At 49.3% G+C, this 21183-nt stretch overlaps 1 protein-coding gene across 4 annotated transcripts in view; it reads right to left on the reverse strand.

The window, feature by feature from the left end:
- The window catches only part of nfia (nuclear factor I/A), a 272699-nt gene that overhangs the window by 58785 nt on the left and 192731 nt on the right, over nucleotides 1–21183 (reverse strand). For 3 of the 4 annotated variants that reach the window (XM_071344270.1, XM_071344273.1, XM_071344272.1), the window contains exons 6-7: nucleotides 10603–10730; nucleotides 4545–4595 (exon numbers count right to left, since the gene is read on the reverse strand). In XM_071344270.1, coding sequence (XP_071200371.1) covers nucleotides 4545–4595; nucleotides 10603–10730 — 179 coding nt within the window. The remainder of the gene's footprint in view (nucleotides 1–4544; nucleotides 4596–10602; nucleotides 10731–21183) is intronic. The other variant, XM_071344271.1, reaches the window with a different exon arrangement.

A 21183-nucleotide genomic window follows, 5' to 3' on the forward strand; every position in this document is an offset into this window, starting at 1 on the left:
TCCCTAGGAGGGGTGCGTCACTTGAGTGGGTTGAGTCACTGACGTGGTCTTCCTGTCTGGGTTGGCGCCCCCCCCTTGGGTTGTGCCGTGGCGGATATCTTCGTGGGCTATACTCGGCCTTGTCTCAGGATGGTAAGTTGGTGATTGAAGATATCCCTCTAGTGGTGTGGGGGCTTTTCTTTGGCAAAGTGGGTGGGGTTATATCCTGCCTGTTTGGCCCTGTCCGGGGGTATCATTGGATGGGGCCACAGTGTCTCCTGACCCCTCCTGTCTCATTAATGATTAATATATTTTAAAAAATAAAATCACAGCTGGCCTGGTACATTGTTTGCTGCCTCCACCCAATCAGGATGCACTGGTTCTGTTTCAATGACTCAATATTTTGAACAAAAACGGACGACTATAACCAAGGCTGGGAACGTCAATATAATCAAACTAGCAGGGCAATGATCACAAGTCAGTCATAACGTGGCTAATAGGCTAGCGCACAAGGCCTGCGGGGCGAATAGGACACACAAGCGAGTATAAATGAGTCAACAGCTGAGTCATCTAGTAATTACAGCCTGATGTGCTTGCATCAGTGTATTCAAATTCAATTGCGCTATATTTCGTGTGTCCCATTTACAGCGTGCAGTGGAGGGAAAGTGTACAGACACATGCCAGTCACAGCTAGGCTAATAAAATGTTGCAGTCTGGCTTCGTTTATTAAAGCTTGACAATGAGTAGTCTAACTAAACCTGCAACAAAACACCATGAATAGGCCTATTACAGAAACATTTGAGTAGTACCCTAGCTATTCTAGCTGGCTACTCAACTACAATACATTGAGTGCACCATACAACAATGCTGCATTCAACCGCACCAGTGATACATGCAGTGCAAAAAAATGAAAAACATGTTTTAGGTTTAAATGTTACAACAACCTATAGCTATGTTTTTGTTATTTGGAGTTATTAAATACTTTTTGGTTAGTGTCGCAGCATATCATAGCAGCAAAGGCTGGACAAATATTATTTATCCCTTCCTTTGTTTTACAGTTTTTTACAATCACTTTGGCACTAATTTCGGAACCTTGATGTCATTTTTCAAAACTCTAGACACAAAACTCACAACCAAAATGCTAATTTTTCAAAACTCTGACACTTTTTCCAATTGCTTGGATACCATACACATAAAGCTAAGATCATGTGTTCATTGAACTAAAATCACCTGTTCAAAATGAGACAACTTATCAAAGTATTACCATTTCAAAATGCAATTCACACATTACATCTGAAATGACTGTCTATTCATTTCATTACAATGATCGAACTATCAATTGATACAACTGCTCAAAATGATAAGTAACTGTTGCATTACTCTTAATGCATAGTTTTATGGAAACTGACAAACAATATTCCATGTTTAGATCATGAAAGTTTCAGGATAACGAGATCCATTGACACCAATTACTGTGGAACATGAACCAATTGGACTACATTATCTATGGATGTAATATTTCATCATCAAACACTGTTTCTATGGTCCCATGTACCACTTTTCCAGACCATGTTTTCAGATTTGACATTACTGTACACTCACCGGACACTTTATTAGGTACACCTATCTAGTACTGGGTAGGACCCCTTTTGGCAGGCAGGCAAGTTCCCATTCGGTTGTCAAAACATGAGTTGGGACAAGCATGCATTGGCAGGCAAGCTGCAGAAGGGCGAGCAAGATACTATTCCACATCATTTATCAGTGCAAATGTAATGGCCAACTAGCTGAGAGGGTTTATCTAATGTTCCCTCGCTAGATTTGATCTCATCTCGACTCTGGCTAGCATTAGTTGTTGATCTTGTTGTTGTGAATAGGCAACTCATGGAGAGATAGCCTACCTTTTCATGGTTGTTTGATCAATAGGATTGTGAAGTTCTCAAATGTAAAAGGACTCCCGTGGTATTTACATATTTGTAGAAATCCATTCAGGTGTATTTTGTGGCTTTTGGCAAATGGGTTCTAATGATCTAAAGGTGCTGCCTGTAAACACGCAGTCCAGTTCAAAGTGAACGATGGCAGGCCCTACTGCCTGTAAACACGGAGTCCAGTTCAAAGTGAACGATGGCAGGCCCTACTGCCTGTAAACACGCAGTCCAGTTCAAAGTGAACGATAGCAGGCCCTACTGCCTGTAAACACGCAGTCCAGTTCAAAGTGAACGATGGCAGGCCCTACTGCCTGTAAACACGCAGTCCAGTTCAAAGTGAACGATGGCAGGCCCTACTGCCTGTAAACACACAGTCCAGTTCAAAGTGAACGATGGCAGGCCCTACTGCCTGTAAACACGCAGTCCAGTTCAAAGTGAACGATGGCAGGCCCTACTGCCTGTAAACATGGAGTCCAGTTCAAAGTGAACAATAACAAGCCCTACTGCCTGTAAACATGGAGTCCAGTTCAAAGTGAATGATGGCAGACCCTACTTCCTGTAAACACGCAGTCCAGTTCAAAATGAATGATGGCAGGACCTACTTCCTGTAAACGCACAGTCCAGTTCAAATGGAATGATGGCAGGCCCTACTGCCTGTAAACACGCAGTCCAGTTCAAAGTGAATGATGGCAGGCCCTACTGCCTGTAAACACGCAGTCCAGTTCAAAGAGAATGATAGCAGGCCCTACTGCCTGTAAACACACAGTCCAGTTCAAAGTGAATGATGGCAGGCCCTACTGCCTGTAAACACGCAGTCCAGTTCAAAGTGAATGATGGCAGGCCCTACTGCCTGTAAACACGCAGTCCAGTTCAAAGTGAATGATGGCAGACCCTACTGCCTGTAAACGCACAGTCCAGTTCAAATGGAATGATGGCAGGCCCTACTGCCTGTAAACACGCAGTCCAGTTCAAAGTGAATGATGGCAGGCCCTACTGCCTGTAAACACGCAGTCCAGTTCAAAGTGAATGATGGCAGACCCTACTTCCTGTAAACACGCAGTCCAGTTCAAAGAGAATGATAGCAGGCCCTACTGCCTGTAAACACACAGTCCAGTTCATAGTGAATGATGGCAGGCCCTACTGCCTGTAAACACACAGTCCAGTTCATAGTGAATGATGGCAGGCCCTACTGCCTGTAAACACACAGTCCAGTTCAAAGTGAATGATGGCAGGCCCTACTGCCTGTAAACACACAGTCCAGTTGAAAGAGAATGATAGCAGGCCCTACTGCCTGTAAACACACAGTCCAGTTCAAAGAGAACGATAGCAGGCCCTACTGCCTGTAAACACACAGTCCAGTTCAAAGAGAACGATAGCAGGCCCTACTGCCTGTAAACACACAGTCCAGTTCAAAGAGAATGATAGCAGGCCCTACTGCCTGTAAACACACAGTCCAGTTCAAAGAGAACGATAGCAGGCCCGTGTGGCAGATGGCTTATTTGCATATTGGCCTACTGATTGGCTATGGCGCACTGGTCTGCGTGGACTCGGGTCCTGGACAAGACAGATGTTTTATTTACTGCAGTGTCTATTATGTGTCCAAACGCACGGCCTCTTTCCCACTCTATATTGCTATAGAAGGTTCCCAAATTCCTTAGTATATATGTCATTCCCAAACATTCCATGAATTTATGAAAACGTGAAAATGACCATATCTAAGTGCTTGCTTGTCAGAAAATGTTTAAAGGAAAATTGGTGTCATATTCTTCCTGGGGGTGTATATGAACAGATTTGAATAAGATTTCATGTTGCTAAAACGCTGTCAGTCCCACTCCTCTTCCCTATAAACATATCTTTAGCATAGAACACCCTCTCTTTTCAGAATAATGTTTACATATCTTACATTACTCATCTCATATGTATATACTGTATTCTATACCATCTTGCCTATGCCGCTCTGTCATTGCTCATCCATATATTTATATGTATATATTGTTATTCCATTCCTTTATTTAGATTTGTGTGTATTAGGTAGTTGTTGTGGACTTGTTAGATCACATGTTAGATATTGCTGCACTGTCAGAGATAGAAGCACAAGCATTTCTCTACACTCTCTACACTAACATCTGCTAAACATGTGTATGTGACCAATAACATTTGATTGGATTTGAATGGGTCTTAATAAGACATCTTACCAGTCAAGCGGTTGCTGTTGTTTAACGTACAACTAAGATTTGTGTGTATTAGGTAGTTAACTCCTTGTGAATTTGACACAACAATTGGTTCTAAATTCGGAGAGACACTTAACAGATATAAAATGGGTGGAGTTACAGTAGGTATGATGGTGCACTGTTAAGATTCCAATGGACATGAACCCCACGCTACAGTACATAAGGTATAAGGCCTAAGGTGTGCCCCAAGGATCTGTTTCAGTCCCATTCTTTTGTTTATCACAATCACACACAGTGAAGGGAGGGAGAGGTGAAGGAGGGGGGAGCAGCCTAGACAATACAAAACACCAACCACAAAACTCGATAACCATGTCCTGATTTGGAGGGGAGGGGAGGGGTGAGGGGGTGGAGAGAAGGGGGGGGAAACAGAGGATAGGAGGTGAAATTGGAAAGAGTAATGCATCTTTACCTTGTCTTGAGATGAACGAACTAGCTAGCGAGCCACGCAGTTTATATCCAGCTTTTGAGAGACAAAAGAAAAAGGGGGAAAGAAACAAGGGAACAAAAGAGAAGGGGGGAAAGAAACAAGGGAACAAAAGAGAAGAAAGAAAAAGAGGCAGGGTGAATATAGTGTAGCGTTAGGAGAGAAAATGGAGCATTACCTCATCAATTAAGCATGTTCCGTTCCCATAAGGGTGGACCGGGGCCGGGGTCACGTTACACAGGCAATCACAAATACACACACACGCGCATACATACAACAGCAAACACACCCATTCACAAAAGCATACGTGCACACACACACACACACACTCACTCTGTACACAAACATACCCACACAGCCTGTTTACCTCATGGAGATGCTCTCACTGACATCATGTCTTATTCCTAAACTCTGGGAATATGAAAGAGAAACACACACACACACCCCCGCCCGTCCCCTTATCCTATAGGTGGGCCTCTTCTCCGAGTCACTGGCAACTCCACCCTCTCCTCTTTAACGAAAACAAACACTCCCCCTCCACACACACACTCACAGGCTCACACACACACGGACACACACTCCTGTCGTCTACCTGTAATCGAAGCTCTGTAAAAGCATGCCCTTTTTATTAGGAGAATAAGGAGCTTTCTACTGTGACATTGTCTGCGAGGAAGGGAGAAAGCTGTGTGTCTATTCTCTACTTAAGTGTTCTCTCTCTGCACTGTAAGGCTATAAGAAGAGGATATATATATATATATATATATATACTGTATATATAGTACCAGTCAAACGTTTGGACACATCTACTCATTCCAGGATTTTTCTTTATTTTTACTATTTTCTACATTGTAGAATAATAGTGAAGACATCAAAAGTATGAAATAACACACATGGAATCATGTATAAAGCAAAAAAGTGTTAAACAAATCAAAATATATTTTATATTTGAAATTCTTCAAAGTAGCCACCCTTTGCCTTGATGACGGCTTTGCATAATCTTGGCATTCTCTCAACCAGCTTCATGAGGTAGTCACCTGGAATGCATTTCAATTAACAGGTGTGTCTTGTTAAAAGTTAATTTGTGGAATTTCTTTCCTTCTTAAATCAGTTGTGACAAGGTAGGGGTGGTATACAGAAGATAGCCCTATTTGCCAAAAGACCAAGTCCATATTATGGCAAAAACAGCTCAAATAAGCAAAGAGAAATGACAGTCCATCATTACTTTAAGATATGAAGGTCAGTCAATGTGGAAAATTACAAGAACTTTCAAAGTTTCTTCAAGTGCAGTCGCAAAAACCATCAAGCGCTATGATGAAACTGGCTCTCATGAGGACCGCCACAGGAAAGGAAGACCCAGAGTTAACTCTGCTGCAGAGGATAAGTTCATTAGAGTTAACTGCACCTCAGAAATTGGAGCCCAAATAAATGCTTCACAGAGTTCAAGTAACAGACACATCTCAACATGAACTGTTCAGAGGAAACTGCGTGAATCAGGCCTTCATGGTCAAACTTCTACAAAGAAACAACTACTAACGGACACCAATAAGAAGAAGAGACTTACTTGGGCTAAGAAACACGAGCCATGGACATTAGACTGGTGCAAATCTGTACTTTGGTCTAACGATTTTTGGTTCCAACCTCCATGTCTTTGTGACACGCAGAGTAGGTGAACGGATGATCTCCGCATTTGTAGTTCCCACTGTGAAGCTTGGAGGAGGTGGTGTGATGGTGCTTTGCTGGTGACACTGTCTGTGATATATTTAGAATTCAAGGCACACTGAACTAGCATGGCTACCACAGCATTTTACAGCGATACGCCATCCCATCTGTTTTGCGCATAGTGGGACTATAATTTGATTTTCAACATGACAATGACCCAACACACCTCCAGGCTGTCTACGGGTTATTACACCAAGAAGGAGAGTGATGGAGTGCTGCATCAGATGACCTGGCCTCCACAATCCCCCGACCTCAACCCAATTGAGACGGTTTGGGATGAGTTGGACCGCAGAGTGAAGAAACAAGCAGCCAACAAGTGCTCAACATATGTGGGAAATCCATCAAGACTGTTGGAAAACCATTCCATGTGAAGCTGATTGAGAGAATGGCAAGAGTGTGAAAAACTGTCATAAAGGCAAAGGGTGGCTACTTTGAAGAATCTCAAATATAAAATATATTTTGATTTAATTAACACTTTTTTTGGGGTTACTACATGATTCCATATGTGTTATTTCATAGTTTTTGATGTCTTCACTATTATGTAGAAAATAGTAAAAATAAAGAAAAACACTGGAATGAGTAGGTGTGTCCAAACTTTTACGGGTACTGTATATATATATATATATTTTTTTCTTCTTGCTTTTTTCTTTCTTCATATATACAGTGGGGAGAACAAGTATTTGATACACTGCCGATTTTGCAGGTTTTCCTACTTACAAAGCATGTAGAGGTCTGTCATTTTTATCATAGGTACACTTCAACTGTGAGAGACGGAATCTAAAACAAAAATCCAGAAAATCACATTGTATGATTTTTAAGTAATTAATTTGCATTTTATTGCATGACATAAGTATTTGATCACCTACCAACCAGTAAGAATTCCGGCTCTCACAGACCTGTTAGTTTTTCTTTAAGAAGCCCTCCTGTTCTCCACTCATTACCTGTATTAACTGCACCTGTTTGAACTCGTTACCTGTATAAAAGACACCTGTCCACACACTCAATCAAACAGACTCCAACCTCTCCACAATGGCCAAGACCAGAGAGCTGTGTAAGGACATCAGGGATAAATTGTAGACCTGTACAAGGCTGGGATGGGCTACAGGACAATAGCCAAGCAGCTTGGTGAGAAGGCAACAACTGTTGGCACAATTATTAGAAAATGGAAGAAGTTCAAGATGACGGTCAATCACCCTCGGTCTGGGGCTCCATGCAAGATCTCACCTCGTGGGGCATCAATGATCATGAGGAATGTGAGGGATCAGCCCAGAACTACACGGCAGGACCTGGTCAATGACCTGAAGAGAGCTGGGACCACAGTCTCAAAGAAAACCATTAGTAACACACTACGCCGTCATGGATTAAAATCCTGCAGCGCACGCAAGGTCCCCCTGCTCAAGCCAGCGCATGTCCAGGCCCGTCTGAAGTTTGCCAATGACCATCTGGATGATCCAGAGGAGGAATGGGAGAAGGTCATGTGGTCTGATGAGACAAAAATAGAGCTTTTTGCTCTAAACTCCACTCGCCGTGTTTGGAGGAATAGAAGGATGAGTACAACCCCAAGAACACCATCCCAACCGTGAAGCATGGAGGTGGAAACATCATTCTTTGGGGATGCTTTTCTGCAAAGGGGACAGGACGACTGCACCGTATTGAAGGGAGGATGGATGGGGCCATGTATCGCGAGATCTTGACCAACAACCTCCTTCCCTCAGTAAGAGCATTGAAGATGGGTCGTGGCTGGGTCTTCCAGCATGACAACGACCCGAAACACACAGCCAGGGCAACTAAGGAGTGGCTCCGTAAGAAGCATCTCAAGGTCCTGGAGTGGCCTAGCCAGTCTCCAGACCTGAACCCAATAGAAAATCTTTGGAGGGAGCCGAAAGTCCGTATTGCCCAGCGACAGCCCCGAAACCTGAAGGATCTGGAGAAGGTCTGTATGGAGGAGTGGGCCAAAATCCCTGCTGCAGTGTGTGCAAACCTGGTCAAGAACTACAGGAAACGTATGATCTCTGTAATTGCAAACTAAGGTTTCTGTACCAAATATTCAGTTCTGCTTTTCTGATGTATCAAATACTTATGTCATGCAATAAAATGCAAATTAATTAATTAAAAATCATACAATGTGATTTTCTGGATTTTTGTTTTAGATTCCTTCTCTCACAGTTGAAGTGTACCTATGATAAAAATTACAGACCTCTACATGCTTTGTAAGTAGGAAAACCTGCAAAATTGTCAGTGTATCAAATACTTGTTCTCCCCACTGTATATACTGTATATACACTGAACCAAAATATAAACGCAACATGTAAAGTGTTGGTCCCATGTTTCATGAGCTGAAATAAAAGATCCCAGAAATGTTCCAGATGCACAAAAAGCTTATGTCTCTCTAATTTTGTGTACAAGGTGTGGCATATCAAGAAGCTGATTAAACGGCATGATCATTACACCTTGTGCTGGGGGCAATAAAAGGCCACTTTAAAATGTGCAGTTTTGTCACAACACAATGCCACAGATGTCTCAACTTTTGAGGGAGCGTGCAAATGGCATGCTGACAGCAGGAACACCCACCAGAGCTGTTGCCAGAGAATTTAATGTTAATTTCTCTACCATAAGCTGCCTCTGTCATTTTAGAGAATTTGGCAGTACGTCCAACCGGCTTCACAACCGCAGAGCATGTGTAGTATGGTGTTGTGTGGGCGAGCGGTTTGCTGATGTCAACGTTGTGAACAGAGTGCCCCAAGCTACGGACAACGAACACAATTGAATGGAAACTGAAAATGTGCCAGTTCTTCCATGGCCTGCATATTCACCAGACATGATGGCCATTGAGCATGTTTGGGATGCTCTGGATCGATGTGTACGACAGTGTGTTCCAGTTCCCGACAATATCCAGCAACTTCGCACAGTCATTAAAGCGTGAAACAACATTCCACAGGCCACAATCAACAGCCTGATCAACTCTATGCGTACGAGATGTGTCGCGCTGCATGAGACAAATGGTGGTCACACCAGATACTGACTGGTTTTCTGATCCACACCACTACCTGTTTTTTTAAGGTATCTGTGACCATCTATATTCCAAGTCATCTGAAATGCATAGATTAGAGCCTAATGAATTTATTTAAATGGACTGATTTCCTCACATGACCTGTAACTCAGTCAAATGTTAGAAATGGTTGCATGTTGCGTTTCTATTTTAGTTCAGTATAAATAAGAAGGGGAGCAGAGAGTGGAAAAGGTGAGAAGATACAGGGAGACACATCGGGACAGTGTGTGTTACAGAGTGAAGCCACTGAAGCACGGGAGGAGGACCCTGAGTGATTTACAGCCCACCAGCCTAAGGCATTGCGGTATGACACACACACACACACACACACACACACACACACACACACACACACACACACACACACACACACACACACACACACACACACACACACACACACACACACACACACACACATGTGACGAACATTGACACACAGAGGGGTATATACACACACACACACATACACATTCTGTCATACATAAGTACAGGATACAGGGTGTGGAACACACACATACACCTCTTGGACTATTCCTGCGGGGGCCCTATGTCTTCCAGCCCCCCCCCCCCCCCCCATGGTTTTCAATGTGTTAGCATTAATGCCATTGTTAATCCCATCATTGTTAATCCCATCATTGTTAATCCCATCAAGACAGATTGCCTTTGTAAAAAAGTATATGACGTCGGAAGGTGGTTCTGACCATACCAGGTATCTGAAAAATGTGACCATGTGAGATAGAAATGCACTGAAAGACAGACAGGGAAGACACAGGACGCACACGATTCTCACCCTCACACAAACAACCCTGCATTCTCACCCTCACACAAACAACCCTGCATTCTCACCCTCACACAAACAACCCTGCATTCTCACCCTCACATACACAACCCTGCATTCTCACCCTCACACAAACAACCCTGCATTCTCACCCTCACACAAACAACCCTGCATTCTCACCCTCACACAAACAACCCTGCATTCTCACCCTCACACAAACAACCCTGCATTCTCACCCTCACACAAACAACCCTGCATTCTAACCCTCACATACACAACCCTGCATTCTCACTCTTGACACACACGTTCCCACACACACTCTCCTGTCAGTCCACTTCCTCCCCAAACATACTATACGTCTCTAGCAGAGAAGAAAAGCTATGTTCATTCACAGTGCTAAGAGTAGGGAGGGTATCAGGGACAGGGTAAGCGTGTGTTACAGAAGTGTTGGCACCAGTCGGGTAGGTTGGTTGGCAGTTTACAGCGGTACGTACCTGTTTCCACTTCGTGCCAGCTGCTGGCCTGGCTGCCGCTGCCCGGGGAGCGCCCTTGGCCTGGGTAGTAGGACTCTTCTCCTGGACTGTCCACCTCGTCCTCCATACACTTGATCCTCTTGGCCGAGCTGGACGGGGACACACACATGGACAGACAGACACACACAGAGACCAGGGTTAATGTCTGATAGTTCAATTACGTTTGAAGTGCTATACAAAGAACAATCTACAGAAATGTATCTGTCATTTTCTATTTTCAGAAATCCTATATTCAGTTTAATGCAAACTTGGTGTCTAGTCTCCATGTGGTTCCACCTGGAACCAGTCAAACACTGAAGCTGTCCCCCCCAGTCAAACACTGAAGTTGTCCCCCCCAGTCAAACACTGAAGCTGTCCCCCCCAGTCAAACACTGAAGCTGTCCCCCCAGTCAAACACTGAAGTTGTCCCCCCCAGTCAAACACTGAAGCTGTCCCCCCCAGTCAAACACTGAAGCTGTCCCCCCCAGTCAAACACTGAAGCTGTCCCCCCCAGTCAAACACTGAAGCTGTCCCCCCAGTCAAACACTGAAGCTGTCCCCCCAGTCAAACACTGAAGCTGTCCCCCCCAGTCAAACACTGAAGCTGTCCCCCCAGTCAAACACTGAAGTTGTCCCCCCCAGTCAAACACTGAAGCTGTCCCCCCCAGTCAAACACTGAATCTGTCCCCCCCAGTCAAACACTGAAGCTGTCCCCCCCAGTCAAACACTGAATCTGTCCCCCCCAGTCAAACACGGAAGTTGTCCCCCCCAGTCAAACACTGAAGCTTTCCCCCCCAGTCAAACACTGAAGCTTTCCCCCAGTCAAACACTGAAGCTGTCCCCCCAGTCAAACACTGAAGTTGTCCCCCCCAGTCAAACACTGAAGCTGTCCCCCCCCAGTCAAACACTGAATCTGTCCCCCCCAGTCAAACACTGAAGCTGTCCCCCCCAGTCAAACACTGAAGCTGTCCCCCCCAGTCAAACACTGAAGCTGTCCCCCCAGTCAAACACTGAAGCTGTCCCCCCAGTCAAACACTGAAGCTGTCTCCCCAGTCAAACACTGAAGCTGTCCCCCCAGTCAAACACTGAAGTTGTCCCCACCAGTCAAACACTGAAGCTGTCCCCCACAGTCAAACACTGAAGTTGTCCCCCCCAGTCAAACACTGAAACTGTCCCCCCCAGTCAAACACTGAATCTGTCCCCCCCAGTCAAACACTGAAGCTGTCCCCCCCAGTCAAACACTGAATCTGTCCCCCCCAGTCAAACACTGAAGTTGTCCCCCCAGTCAAACACTGAAGCTGTCCCCCCCAGTCAAACACTGAAGCTTTCCCCCAGTCAAACACTGAAGCTGTCCCCCCAGTCAAACACTGAAGTTGTCCCCCCCAGTCAAACACTGAAGCTGTCCCCCCCAGTCAAACACTGAAGTTGTCCCCCCCAGTCAAACACTGAAGCTGTCCCCCCCAGTCAAACACTGAAGCTGTCCCCCCCAGTCAAACACTGAAGCTGTCCCCCCCAGTCAAACACTGAAGCTTTCCCCCCCAGTCAAACACTGAATCTGTCCCCCCCAGTCAAACACTGAAGCTGTCCCCCCCAGTCAAACACTGAAGCTGTCTCCCCAGTCAAACACTGAAGCTGTCCCCCCAGTCAAACACTGAAGTTGTCCCCCCCAGTCAAACACTGAAGCTGTCCCCCCCAGTCAAACACTGAAGTTGTCCCCCCCAGTCAAACACTGAAACTGTCCCCCCCAGTCAAACACTGAATCTGTCCCCCCCAGTCAAACACTGAAGCTGTCCCCCCCAGTCAAACACTGAATCTGTCCCCCCCAGTCAAACACTGAAGTTGTCCCCCCAGTCAAACACTGAAGCTGTCCCCCCCAGTCAAACACTGAAGCTTTCCCCCAGTCAAACACTGAAGCTGTCCCCCCAGTCAAACACTGAAGTTGTCCCCCCCAGTCAAACACTGAAGCTGTCCCCCCCAGTCAAACACTGAAGCTGTCCCCCCCAGTCAAACACTGAAGCTTTCCCCCCCAGTCAAACACTGAATCTGTCCCCCCCAGTCAAACACTGAAGCTGTCCCCCCCAGTCAAACACTGAAGCTGTCTCCCCAGTCAAACACTGAAGCTGTCCCCCCAGTCAAACACTGAAGTTGTCCCCCCCAGTCAAACACTGAAGCTGTCCCCCCCAGTCAAACACTGAAGTTGTCCCCCCCAGTCAAACACTGAAACTGTCCCCCCCAGTCAAACACTGAATCTGTCCCCCCCAGTCAAACACTGAAGCTGTCCCCCCCAGTCAAACACTGAAGTTGTCCCCCCAGTCAAACACTGAAGCTGTCCCCCCCAGTCAAACACTGAAGCTTTCCCCCAGTCAAACACTGAAGCTGTCCCCCCAGTCAAACACTGAAGTTGTCCCCCCCAGTCAAACACTGAAGCTGTCCCCCCCAGTCAAACACTGAATCTGTCCCCCCCAGTCAAACACTGAAGCTGTCCCCCCCAGTCAAACACTGAAGCTGTCCCCCCCAGTCAAACACTGAAGCTGTCCCCCCCAGTCAAACACTGAAGCTGTCCCCCCAGTCAAACACTGAAGCTGTCCCCCCAGTCAAACACTGAAGCTGTCTCCCCAGTCAAACACTGAAGCTGTCCCCCCCAGTCAAACACTGAAGCTTTCCCCCCCAGTCAAACACTGAATCTGTCCCCCCCAGTCAAACACTGAAGCTGTCCCCCCCAGTCAAACACTGAAGCTGTCTCCCCAGTCAAACACTGAAGTTGTCCCCCCCAGTCAAACACTGAAACTGTCCCCCCCAGTCAAACACTGAATCTGTCCCCCCCAGTCAAACACTGAAGCTGTCCCCCCCAGTCAAACACTGAATCTGTCCCCCCCAGTCAAACACTGAAGTTGTCCCCCCAGTCAAACACTGAAGCTGTCCCCCCCAGTCAAACACTGAAGCTTTCCCCCAGTCAAACACTGAAGCTGTCCCCCCAGTCAAACACTGAAGTTGTCCCCCCCAGTCAAACACTGAAGCTGTCCCCCCCAGTCAAACACTGAAGTTGTCCCCCCCAGTCAAACACTGAAGCTGTCCCCCCCAGTCAAACACTGAAGCTGTCCCCCCCAGTCAAACACTGAAGCTGTCCCCCCCAGTCAAACACTGAAGCTTTCCCCCCCAGTCAAACACTGAATCTGTCCCCCCCAGTCAAACACTGAAGCTGTCCCCCCCAGTCAAACACTGAAGCTGTCTCCCCAGTCAAACACTGAAGCTGTCCCCCCAGTCAAACACTGAAGTTGTCCCCCCCAGTCAAACACTGAAGCTGTCCCCCCCAGTCAAACACTGAAGTTGTCCCCCCCAGTCAAACACTGAAACTGTCCCCCCCAGTCCAACACTGAATCTGTCCCCCCCAGTCAAACACTGAAGCTGTCCCCCCCAGTCAAACACTGAATCTGTCCCCCCCAGTCAAACACTGAAGTTGTCCCCCCAGTCAAACACTGAAGCTGTCCCCCCCAGTCAAACACTGAAGCTTTCCCCCAGTCAAACACTGAAGCTGTCCCCCCAGTCAAACACTGAAGTTGTCCCCCCCAGTCAAACACTGAAGCTGTCCCCCCCAGTCAAACACTGAAGTTGTCCCCCCCAGTCAAACACTGAAGCTGTCCCCCCCAGTCAAACACTGAAGCTGTCCCCCCCAGTCAAACACTGAAGCTGTCCCCCCCAGTCAAACACTGAAGCTTTCCCCCAGTCAAACACTGAATCTGTCCCCCCCAGTCAAACACTGAAGCTGTCCCCCCCAGTCAAACACTGAAGCTGTCCCCCCCAGTCAAACACTGAAGCTGTCCCCCCCAGTCAAACACTGAAGCTGTCCCCCCAGTCAAACACTGAAGCTGTCCCCCCAGTCAAACACTGAAGCTGTCTCCCCAGTCAAACACTGAAGTTGTCCCCCCCAGTCAAACACTGAAGCTTTCCCCCCCAGTCAAACACTGAATCTGTCCCCCCCAGTCAAACACTGAAGCTGTCCCCCCCAGTCAAACACTGAAGCTGTCTCCCCAGTCAAACACTGAAGCTGTCCCCCCAGTCAAACACTGAAGTTGTCCCCCCCAGTCAAACACTGAAGCTGTCCCCCCCAGTCAAACACTGAAGTTGTCCCCCCCAGTCAAACACTGAAACTGTCCCCCCCAGTCAAACACTGAATCTGTCCCCCCCAGTCAAACACTGAAGCTGTCCCCCCCAGTCAAACACTGAATCTGTCCCCCCCAGTCAAACACTGAAGTTGTCCCCCCAGTCAAACACTGAAGCTGTCCCCCCCAGTCAAACACTGAAGCTGTCCCCCCCAGTCAAACACTGAAGCTGTCCCCCCCAGTCAAACACTGAAGCTTTCCCCCCCAGTCAAACACTGAATCTGTCCCCCCCAGTCAAACACTGAAGCTGTCCCCCCCAGTCAAACACTGAAGCTGTCTCCCCAGTCAAACACTGAAGCTGTCCCCCCAGTCAAACACTGAAGTTGTCCCCCCCAGTCAAACACTGAAGCTGTCCCCCCCAGTCAAACACTGAAGTTGTCCCCCCCAGTCAAACACTGAAACTGTCCCCCCCAGTCAAACACTGAATCTGTCCCCCCCAGTCAAACACTGAAGCTGTCCCCCCCAGTCAAACACTGAAGTTGTCCCCCCAGTCAAACACTGAAGCTGTCCCCCCCAGTCAAACACTGAAGCTTTCCCCCAGTCAAACACTGAAGCTGTCCCCCCAGTCAAACACTGAAGTTGTCCCCCCCAGTCAAACACTGAATCTGTCCCCCCCAGTCAAACACTGAATCTGTCCCCCCCAGTCAAACACTGAAGCTGTCCCCCCCAGTCAAACACTGAAGCTGTCCCCCCCAGTCAAACACTGAAGCTGTCCCCCCCAGTCAAACACTGAAGCTGTCCCCCCAGTCAAACACTGAAGCTGTCCCCCCAGTCAAACACTGAAGCTGTCTCCCCAGTCAAACACTGAAGCTGTCCCCCCCAGTCAAACACTGAATCTGTCCCCCCCAGTCAAACACTGAATCTGTCCCCCCCAGTCAAACACTGAAGCTGTCCCCCCCAGTCAAACACTGAAGCTGTCTCCCCAGTCAAACACTGAAGTTGTCCCCCCCAGTCAAACACTGAAACTGTCCCCCCCAGTCAAACACTGAATCTGTCCCCCCCAGTCAAACACTGAAGCTGTCCCCCCCAGTCAAACACTGAATCTGTCCCCCCCAGTCAAACACTGAAGTTGTCCCCCCAGTCAAACACTGAAGCTGTCCCCCCCAGTCAAACACTGAAGCTTTCCCCCAGTCAAACACTGAAGCTGTCCCCCCAGTCAAACACTGAAGTTGTCCCCCCCAGTCAAACACTGAAGCTGTCCCCCCCAGTCAAACACTGAAGTTGTCCCCCCCAGTCAAACACTGAAGCTGTCCCCCCCAGTCAAACACTGAAGCTGTCCCTCCCAGTCAAACACTGAAGCTGTCCCCCCCAGTCAAACACTGAAGCTTTCCCCCCCAGTCAAACACTGAAGCTGTCCCCCCCAGTCAAACACTGAAGCTGTCCCCCCCAGTCAAACACTGAAGCTGTCTCCCCAGTCAAACACTGAAGCTGTCCCCCCAGTCAAACACTGAAGTTGTCCCCCCCAGTCAAACACTGAAGCTGTCCCCCCCAGTCAAACACTGAAGTTGTCCCCCCCAGTCAAACACTGAAACTGTCCCCCCCAGTCCAACACTGAATCTGTCCCCCCCAGTCAAACACTGAAGCTGTCCCCCCCAGTCAAACACTGAATCTGTCCCCCCCAGTCAAACACTGAAGCTGTCCCCCCCAGTCAAACACTGAAGCTGTCCCCCCCAGTCAAACACTGAAGCTTTCCCCCAGTCAAACACTGAAGCTGTCCCCCCAGTCAAACACTGAAGCTGTCCCCCCCAGTCAAACACTGAAGCTGTCCCCCCCAGTCAAACATTGAAGTTGTCCCCCCCAGTCAAACACTGAAGCTGTCCCCCCCAGTCAAACACTGAAGCTGTCCCCCCCAGTCAAACACTGAAGCTGTCCCCCCCAGTCAAACACTGAAGCTTTCCCCCAGTCAAACACTGAATCTGTCCCCCCCAGTCAAACACTGAAGCTGTCCCCCCCAGTCAAACACTGAAGCTGTCCCCCCCAGTCAAACACTGAAGCTGTCCCCCCCAGTCAAACACTGAAGCTGTCCCCCCAGTCAAACACTGAAGCTGTCCCCCCAGTCAAACACTGAAGCTGTCTCCCCAGTCAAACACTGAAGTTGTCCCCCCCAGTCAAACACTGAAGCTTTCCCCCCCAGTCAAACACTGAATCTGTCCCCCCCAGTCAAACACTGAAGCTGTCCCCCCCAGTCAAACACTGAAGCTGTCTCCCCAGTCAAACACTGAAGCTGTCCCCCCAGTCAAACACTGAAGTTGTCCCCCCCAGTCAAACACTGAAGCTGTCCCCCCCAGTCAAACACTGAAGTTGTCCCCCCCAGTCAAACACTGAAACTGTCCCCCCCAGTCAAACACTGAATCTGTCCCCCCCAGTCAAACACTGAAGCTGTCCCCCCCAGTCAAACACTGAATCTGTCCCCCCCAGTCAAACACTGAAGTTGTCCCCCCAGTCAAACACTGAAGCTGTCCCCCCCAGTCAAACACTGAAGCTGTCCCCCCAGTCAAACACTGAAGCTGTCCCCCCCAGTCAAACACTGAAGCTGTCCCCCCCAGTCAAACACTGAAGTTGTCCCCCCCAGTCAAACACTGAAGCTGTCCCCCCCAGTCAAACACTGAAGCTGTCCCCCCCAGTCAAACACTGAAGCTGTCCCCCCAGTCAAACACTGAAGTTGTCCCCCCCAGTCAAACACTGAAACTGTCCCCCCCAGTCAAACACTGAATCTGTCCCCCCCAGTCAAACACTGAAGCTGTCCCCCCCAGTCAAACACTGAATCTGTCCCCCCCAGTCAAACACTGAAGTTGTCCCCCCAGTCAAACACTGAAGCTGTCCCCCCCAGTCAAACACTGAAGCTTTCCCCCAGTCAAACACTGAAGCTGTCCCCCCAGTCAAACACTGAAGTTGTCCCCCCCAGTCAAACACTGAAGCTGTCCCCCCCAGTCAAACACTGAAGTTGTCCCCCCCAGTCAAACACTGAAGCTGTCCCCCCCAGTCAAACACTGAAGCTGTCCCTCCCAGTCAAACACTGAAGCTGTCCCCCCCAGTCAAACACTGAAGCTTTCCCCCCCAGTCAAACACTGAAGCTGTCCCCCCCAGTCAAACACTGAAGCTGTCCCCCCCAGTCAAACACTGAAGCTGTCTCCCCAGTCAAACACTGAAGCTGTCCCCCCAGTCAAACACTGAAGTTGTCCCCCCCAGTCAAACACTGAAGCTGTCCCCCCCAGTCAAACACTGAAGTTGTCCCCCCCAGTCAAACACTGAAACTGTCCCCCCCAGTCCAACACTGAATCTGTCCCCCCCAGTCAAACACTGAAGCTGTCCCCCCCAGTCAAACACTGAATCTGTCCCCCCCAGTCAAACACTGAAGCTGTCCCCCCCAGTCAAACACTGAAGCTGTCCCCCCCAGTCAAACACTGAAGCTTTCCCCCAGTCAAACACTGAAGCTGTCCCCCCAGTCAAACACTGAAGCTGTCCCCCCCAGTCAAACACTGAAGCTGTCCCCCCCAGTCAAACATTGAAGTTGTCCCCCCCAGTCAAACACTGAAGCTGTCCCCCCCAGTCAAACACTGAAGCTGTCCCCCCCAGTCAAACACTGAAGCTGTCCCCCCCAGTCAAACACTGAAGCTTTCCCCCAGTCAAACACTGAATCTGTCCCCCCCAGTCAAACACTGAAGCTGTCCCCCCCAGTCAAACACTGAAGCTGTCCCCCCCAGTCAAACACTGAAGCTGTCCCCCCCAGTCAAACACTGAAGCTGTCCCCCCAGTCAAACACTGAAGCTGTCCCCCCAGTCAAACACTGAAGCTGTCTCCCCAGTCAAACACTGAAGTTGTCCCCCCCAGTCAAACACTGAAGCTTTCCCCCCCAGTCAAACACTGAATCTGTCCCCCCCAGTCAAACACTGAAGCTGTCCCCCCCAGTCAAACACTGAAGCTGTCTCCCCAGTCAAACACTGAAGCTGTCCCCCCAGTCAAACACTGAAGTTGTCCCCCCCAGTCAAACACTGAAGCTGTCCCCCCCAGTCAAACACTGAAGTTGTCCCCCCCAGTCAAACACTGAAACTGTCCCCCCCAGTCAAACACTGAATCTGTCCCCCCCAGTCAAACACTGAAGCTGTCCCCCCCAGTCAAACACTGAATCTGTCCCCCCCAGTCAAACACTGAAGTTGTCCCCCCAGTCAAACACTGAAGCTGTCCCCCCCAGTCAAACACTGAAGCTGTCCCCCCAGTCAAACACTGAAGCTGTCCCCCCCAGTCAAACACTGAAGCTGTCCCCCCCAGTCAAACACTGAAGTTGTCCCCCCCAGTCAAACACTGAAGCTGTCCCCCCCAGTCAAACACTGAAGCTGTCCCCCCCAGTCAAACACTGAAGCTGTCCCCCCAGTCAAACACTGAAGCTGTCCCCCCCAGTCAAACACTGAAGCTGTCCCCCCCAGTCAAACACTGAAGTTGTCCCCCCCAGTCAAACACTGAAGCTGTCCCCCCAGTCAAACACTGAAGCTGTCCCCCCAGTCAAACACTGAAGCTGTCTCCCCAGTCAAACACTGAAGTTGTCCCCCCCAGTCAAACACTGAAGCTGTCCCCCCAGTCAAACACTGAAGCTGTCCCCCCAGTCAAACACTGAAGCTGTCTCCCCAGTCAAACACTGAAGCTGTCCCCCCAGTCACACACTGAAGCTGTCCCCCCAGTCATACACTGAAGCTGTCCCCCCCAGTCAAACACTGAAGCTGTCCCCCCAGTCAAACACTGAAGCTGTCCCCCCAGTCACACACTGAAGCTGTCCCCCCCAGTCAAACACTGAAGCTGTCCCCCCCCAGTCAAACACTGAAGCTGTCTTCCCCAGTCAAACACTGAAGCTGCCCCCCCCAGTCAAACACTGAAGCTGTCCACCCAGTCAAACACTGAAACTCTCCCCCCAGTCAAACACTGAAGCTCTCCCCCCAGTCAAACACTGAAGCTCTCCCCCCAGTCAAACACTGAAGCTGGCCCCCTCAGTCAAACACTGAAGCTGCCCCCCCCCCCCCCCAGTCAAACACTGAAGCTGTCCCCCCCCCAGTCAAACACTGAAGCTGTCCCCCCCAGTCAAACACTGAAGCTGTCCCCCAGTCAAACACTGAAGCTGTCCCCCCCAGTCAAACACTGAATCTGCCCCCCCCCCCCCCCAGTCAAACACTGAAGCTGCCCCCCCCCCAGTCAAACACTGAAGCTGTCCACCCAGTCAAACACTGAAACTCTCCCCCCAGTCAAACACTGAAGCTCTCCCCCCAGTCAAACACTGAAGCTCTCCCCCCAGTCAAACACTGAAGCTGGCCCCCTCAGTCAAACACTGAAGCTGCCCCCCCCCCCCCCAGTCAAACACTGAAGCTGTCCCCCCCCCAGTCAAACACTGAAGCTGTCCCCCCCAGTCAAACACTGAAGCTGTCCCCCAGTCAAACACTGAAGCTGTCCCCCCCAGTCAAACACTGAATCTGCCCCCCCCCCCCCCAGTCAAACACTGAAGCTGCCCCCCCCCCCAGTCAAACACTGAAGCTGCCCCCCCCAGTCAAACACTGAAGCTGTCCCCCCAGTCAAACACTGAAGCTGTCCCCCCAGTCAAACACTGAAGCTGTCCCCCCAGTCAAACACTGAATCTGTCCCCCCCAGTCAAACACTGAAGCTGTCCCCCCCAGTCAAACACTGAAGCTGTCCCCCCCAGTCAAACACTGAAGCTGTCCCCCCAGTCAAACACTGAAGCTGTCCCCCCAGTCAAACACTGAATCTGTCCCCCCAGTCAAACACTGAATCTGTCCCCCCCAGTCAAACACTGAAGCTGTCCCCCCCAGTCAAACACTGAAGCTGTCCCCCCCAGTCAAACACTGAAGCTGTCCCCCCCCAGTCAAACACTGAAGCTGTCTTCCCCAGTCAAACACTGAAGCTGTCTTCCCCAGTCAAACACTGAAGCTGTCCCCCCCAGTCAAACACTGAAGCTGTCCACCCAGTCAAACACTGAAACTCTCCCCCCAGTCAAACACTGAAGCTCTCCCCCCAGCCAAACACTGAAACTCTCCCCCCAGTCAAACACTGAAGCTGTCCCCCCAGTCAAACACTGAAGCTCTCCCCCCAGTCAAACACTGAAGCTGTCCCCCCAGTCAAACACTGAAGCTGTCCCCCCAGTCAAACACTGAAGCTCTCCCCCCAGTCAAACACTGAAGCTCTCCCCCCAGTCAAACACTGAAGCTCTCCCCCCAGTCAAACACTGAAACTCTCCCCCCAGTCAAACACGGACTGTGGTTTGGTGCTGGTGTGTGTACAGTATATCTGTCTCTGTTAGTGAGGCTAGGAGTAGGTCCCAAATGGCACCCTATTCCCATTATAGTGCACTACTTTTGACCAGGGCCAATACGGGCTCTGGTTAGAAGTAGTGCACTATATAGGTA

The sequence above is a fragment of the Salvelinus alpinus genome, chromosome 15 (assembly GCF_045679555.1).
Source record: "Salvelinus alpinus chromosome 15, SLU_Salpinus.1, whole genome shotgun sequence".
Taxonomy (NCBI): Eukaryota; Metazoa; Chordata; class Actinopteri; order Salmoniformes; family Salmonidae; genus Salvelinus; species Salvelinus alpinus.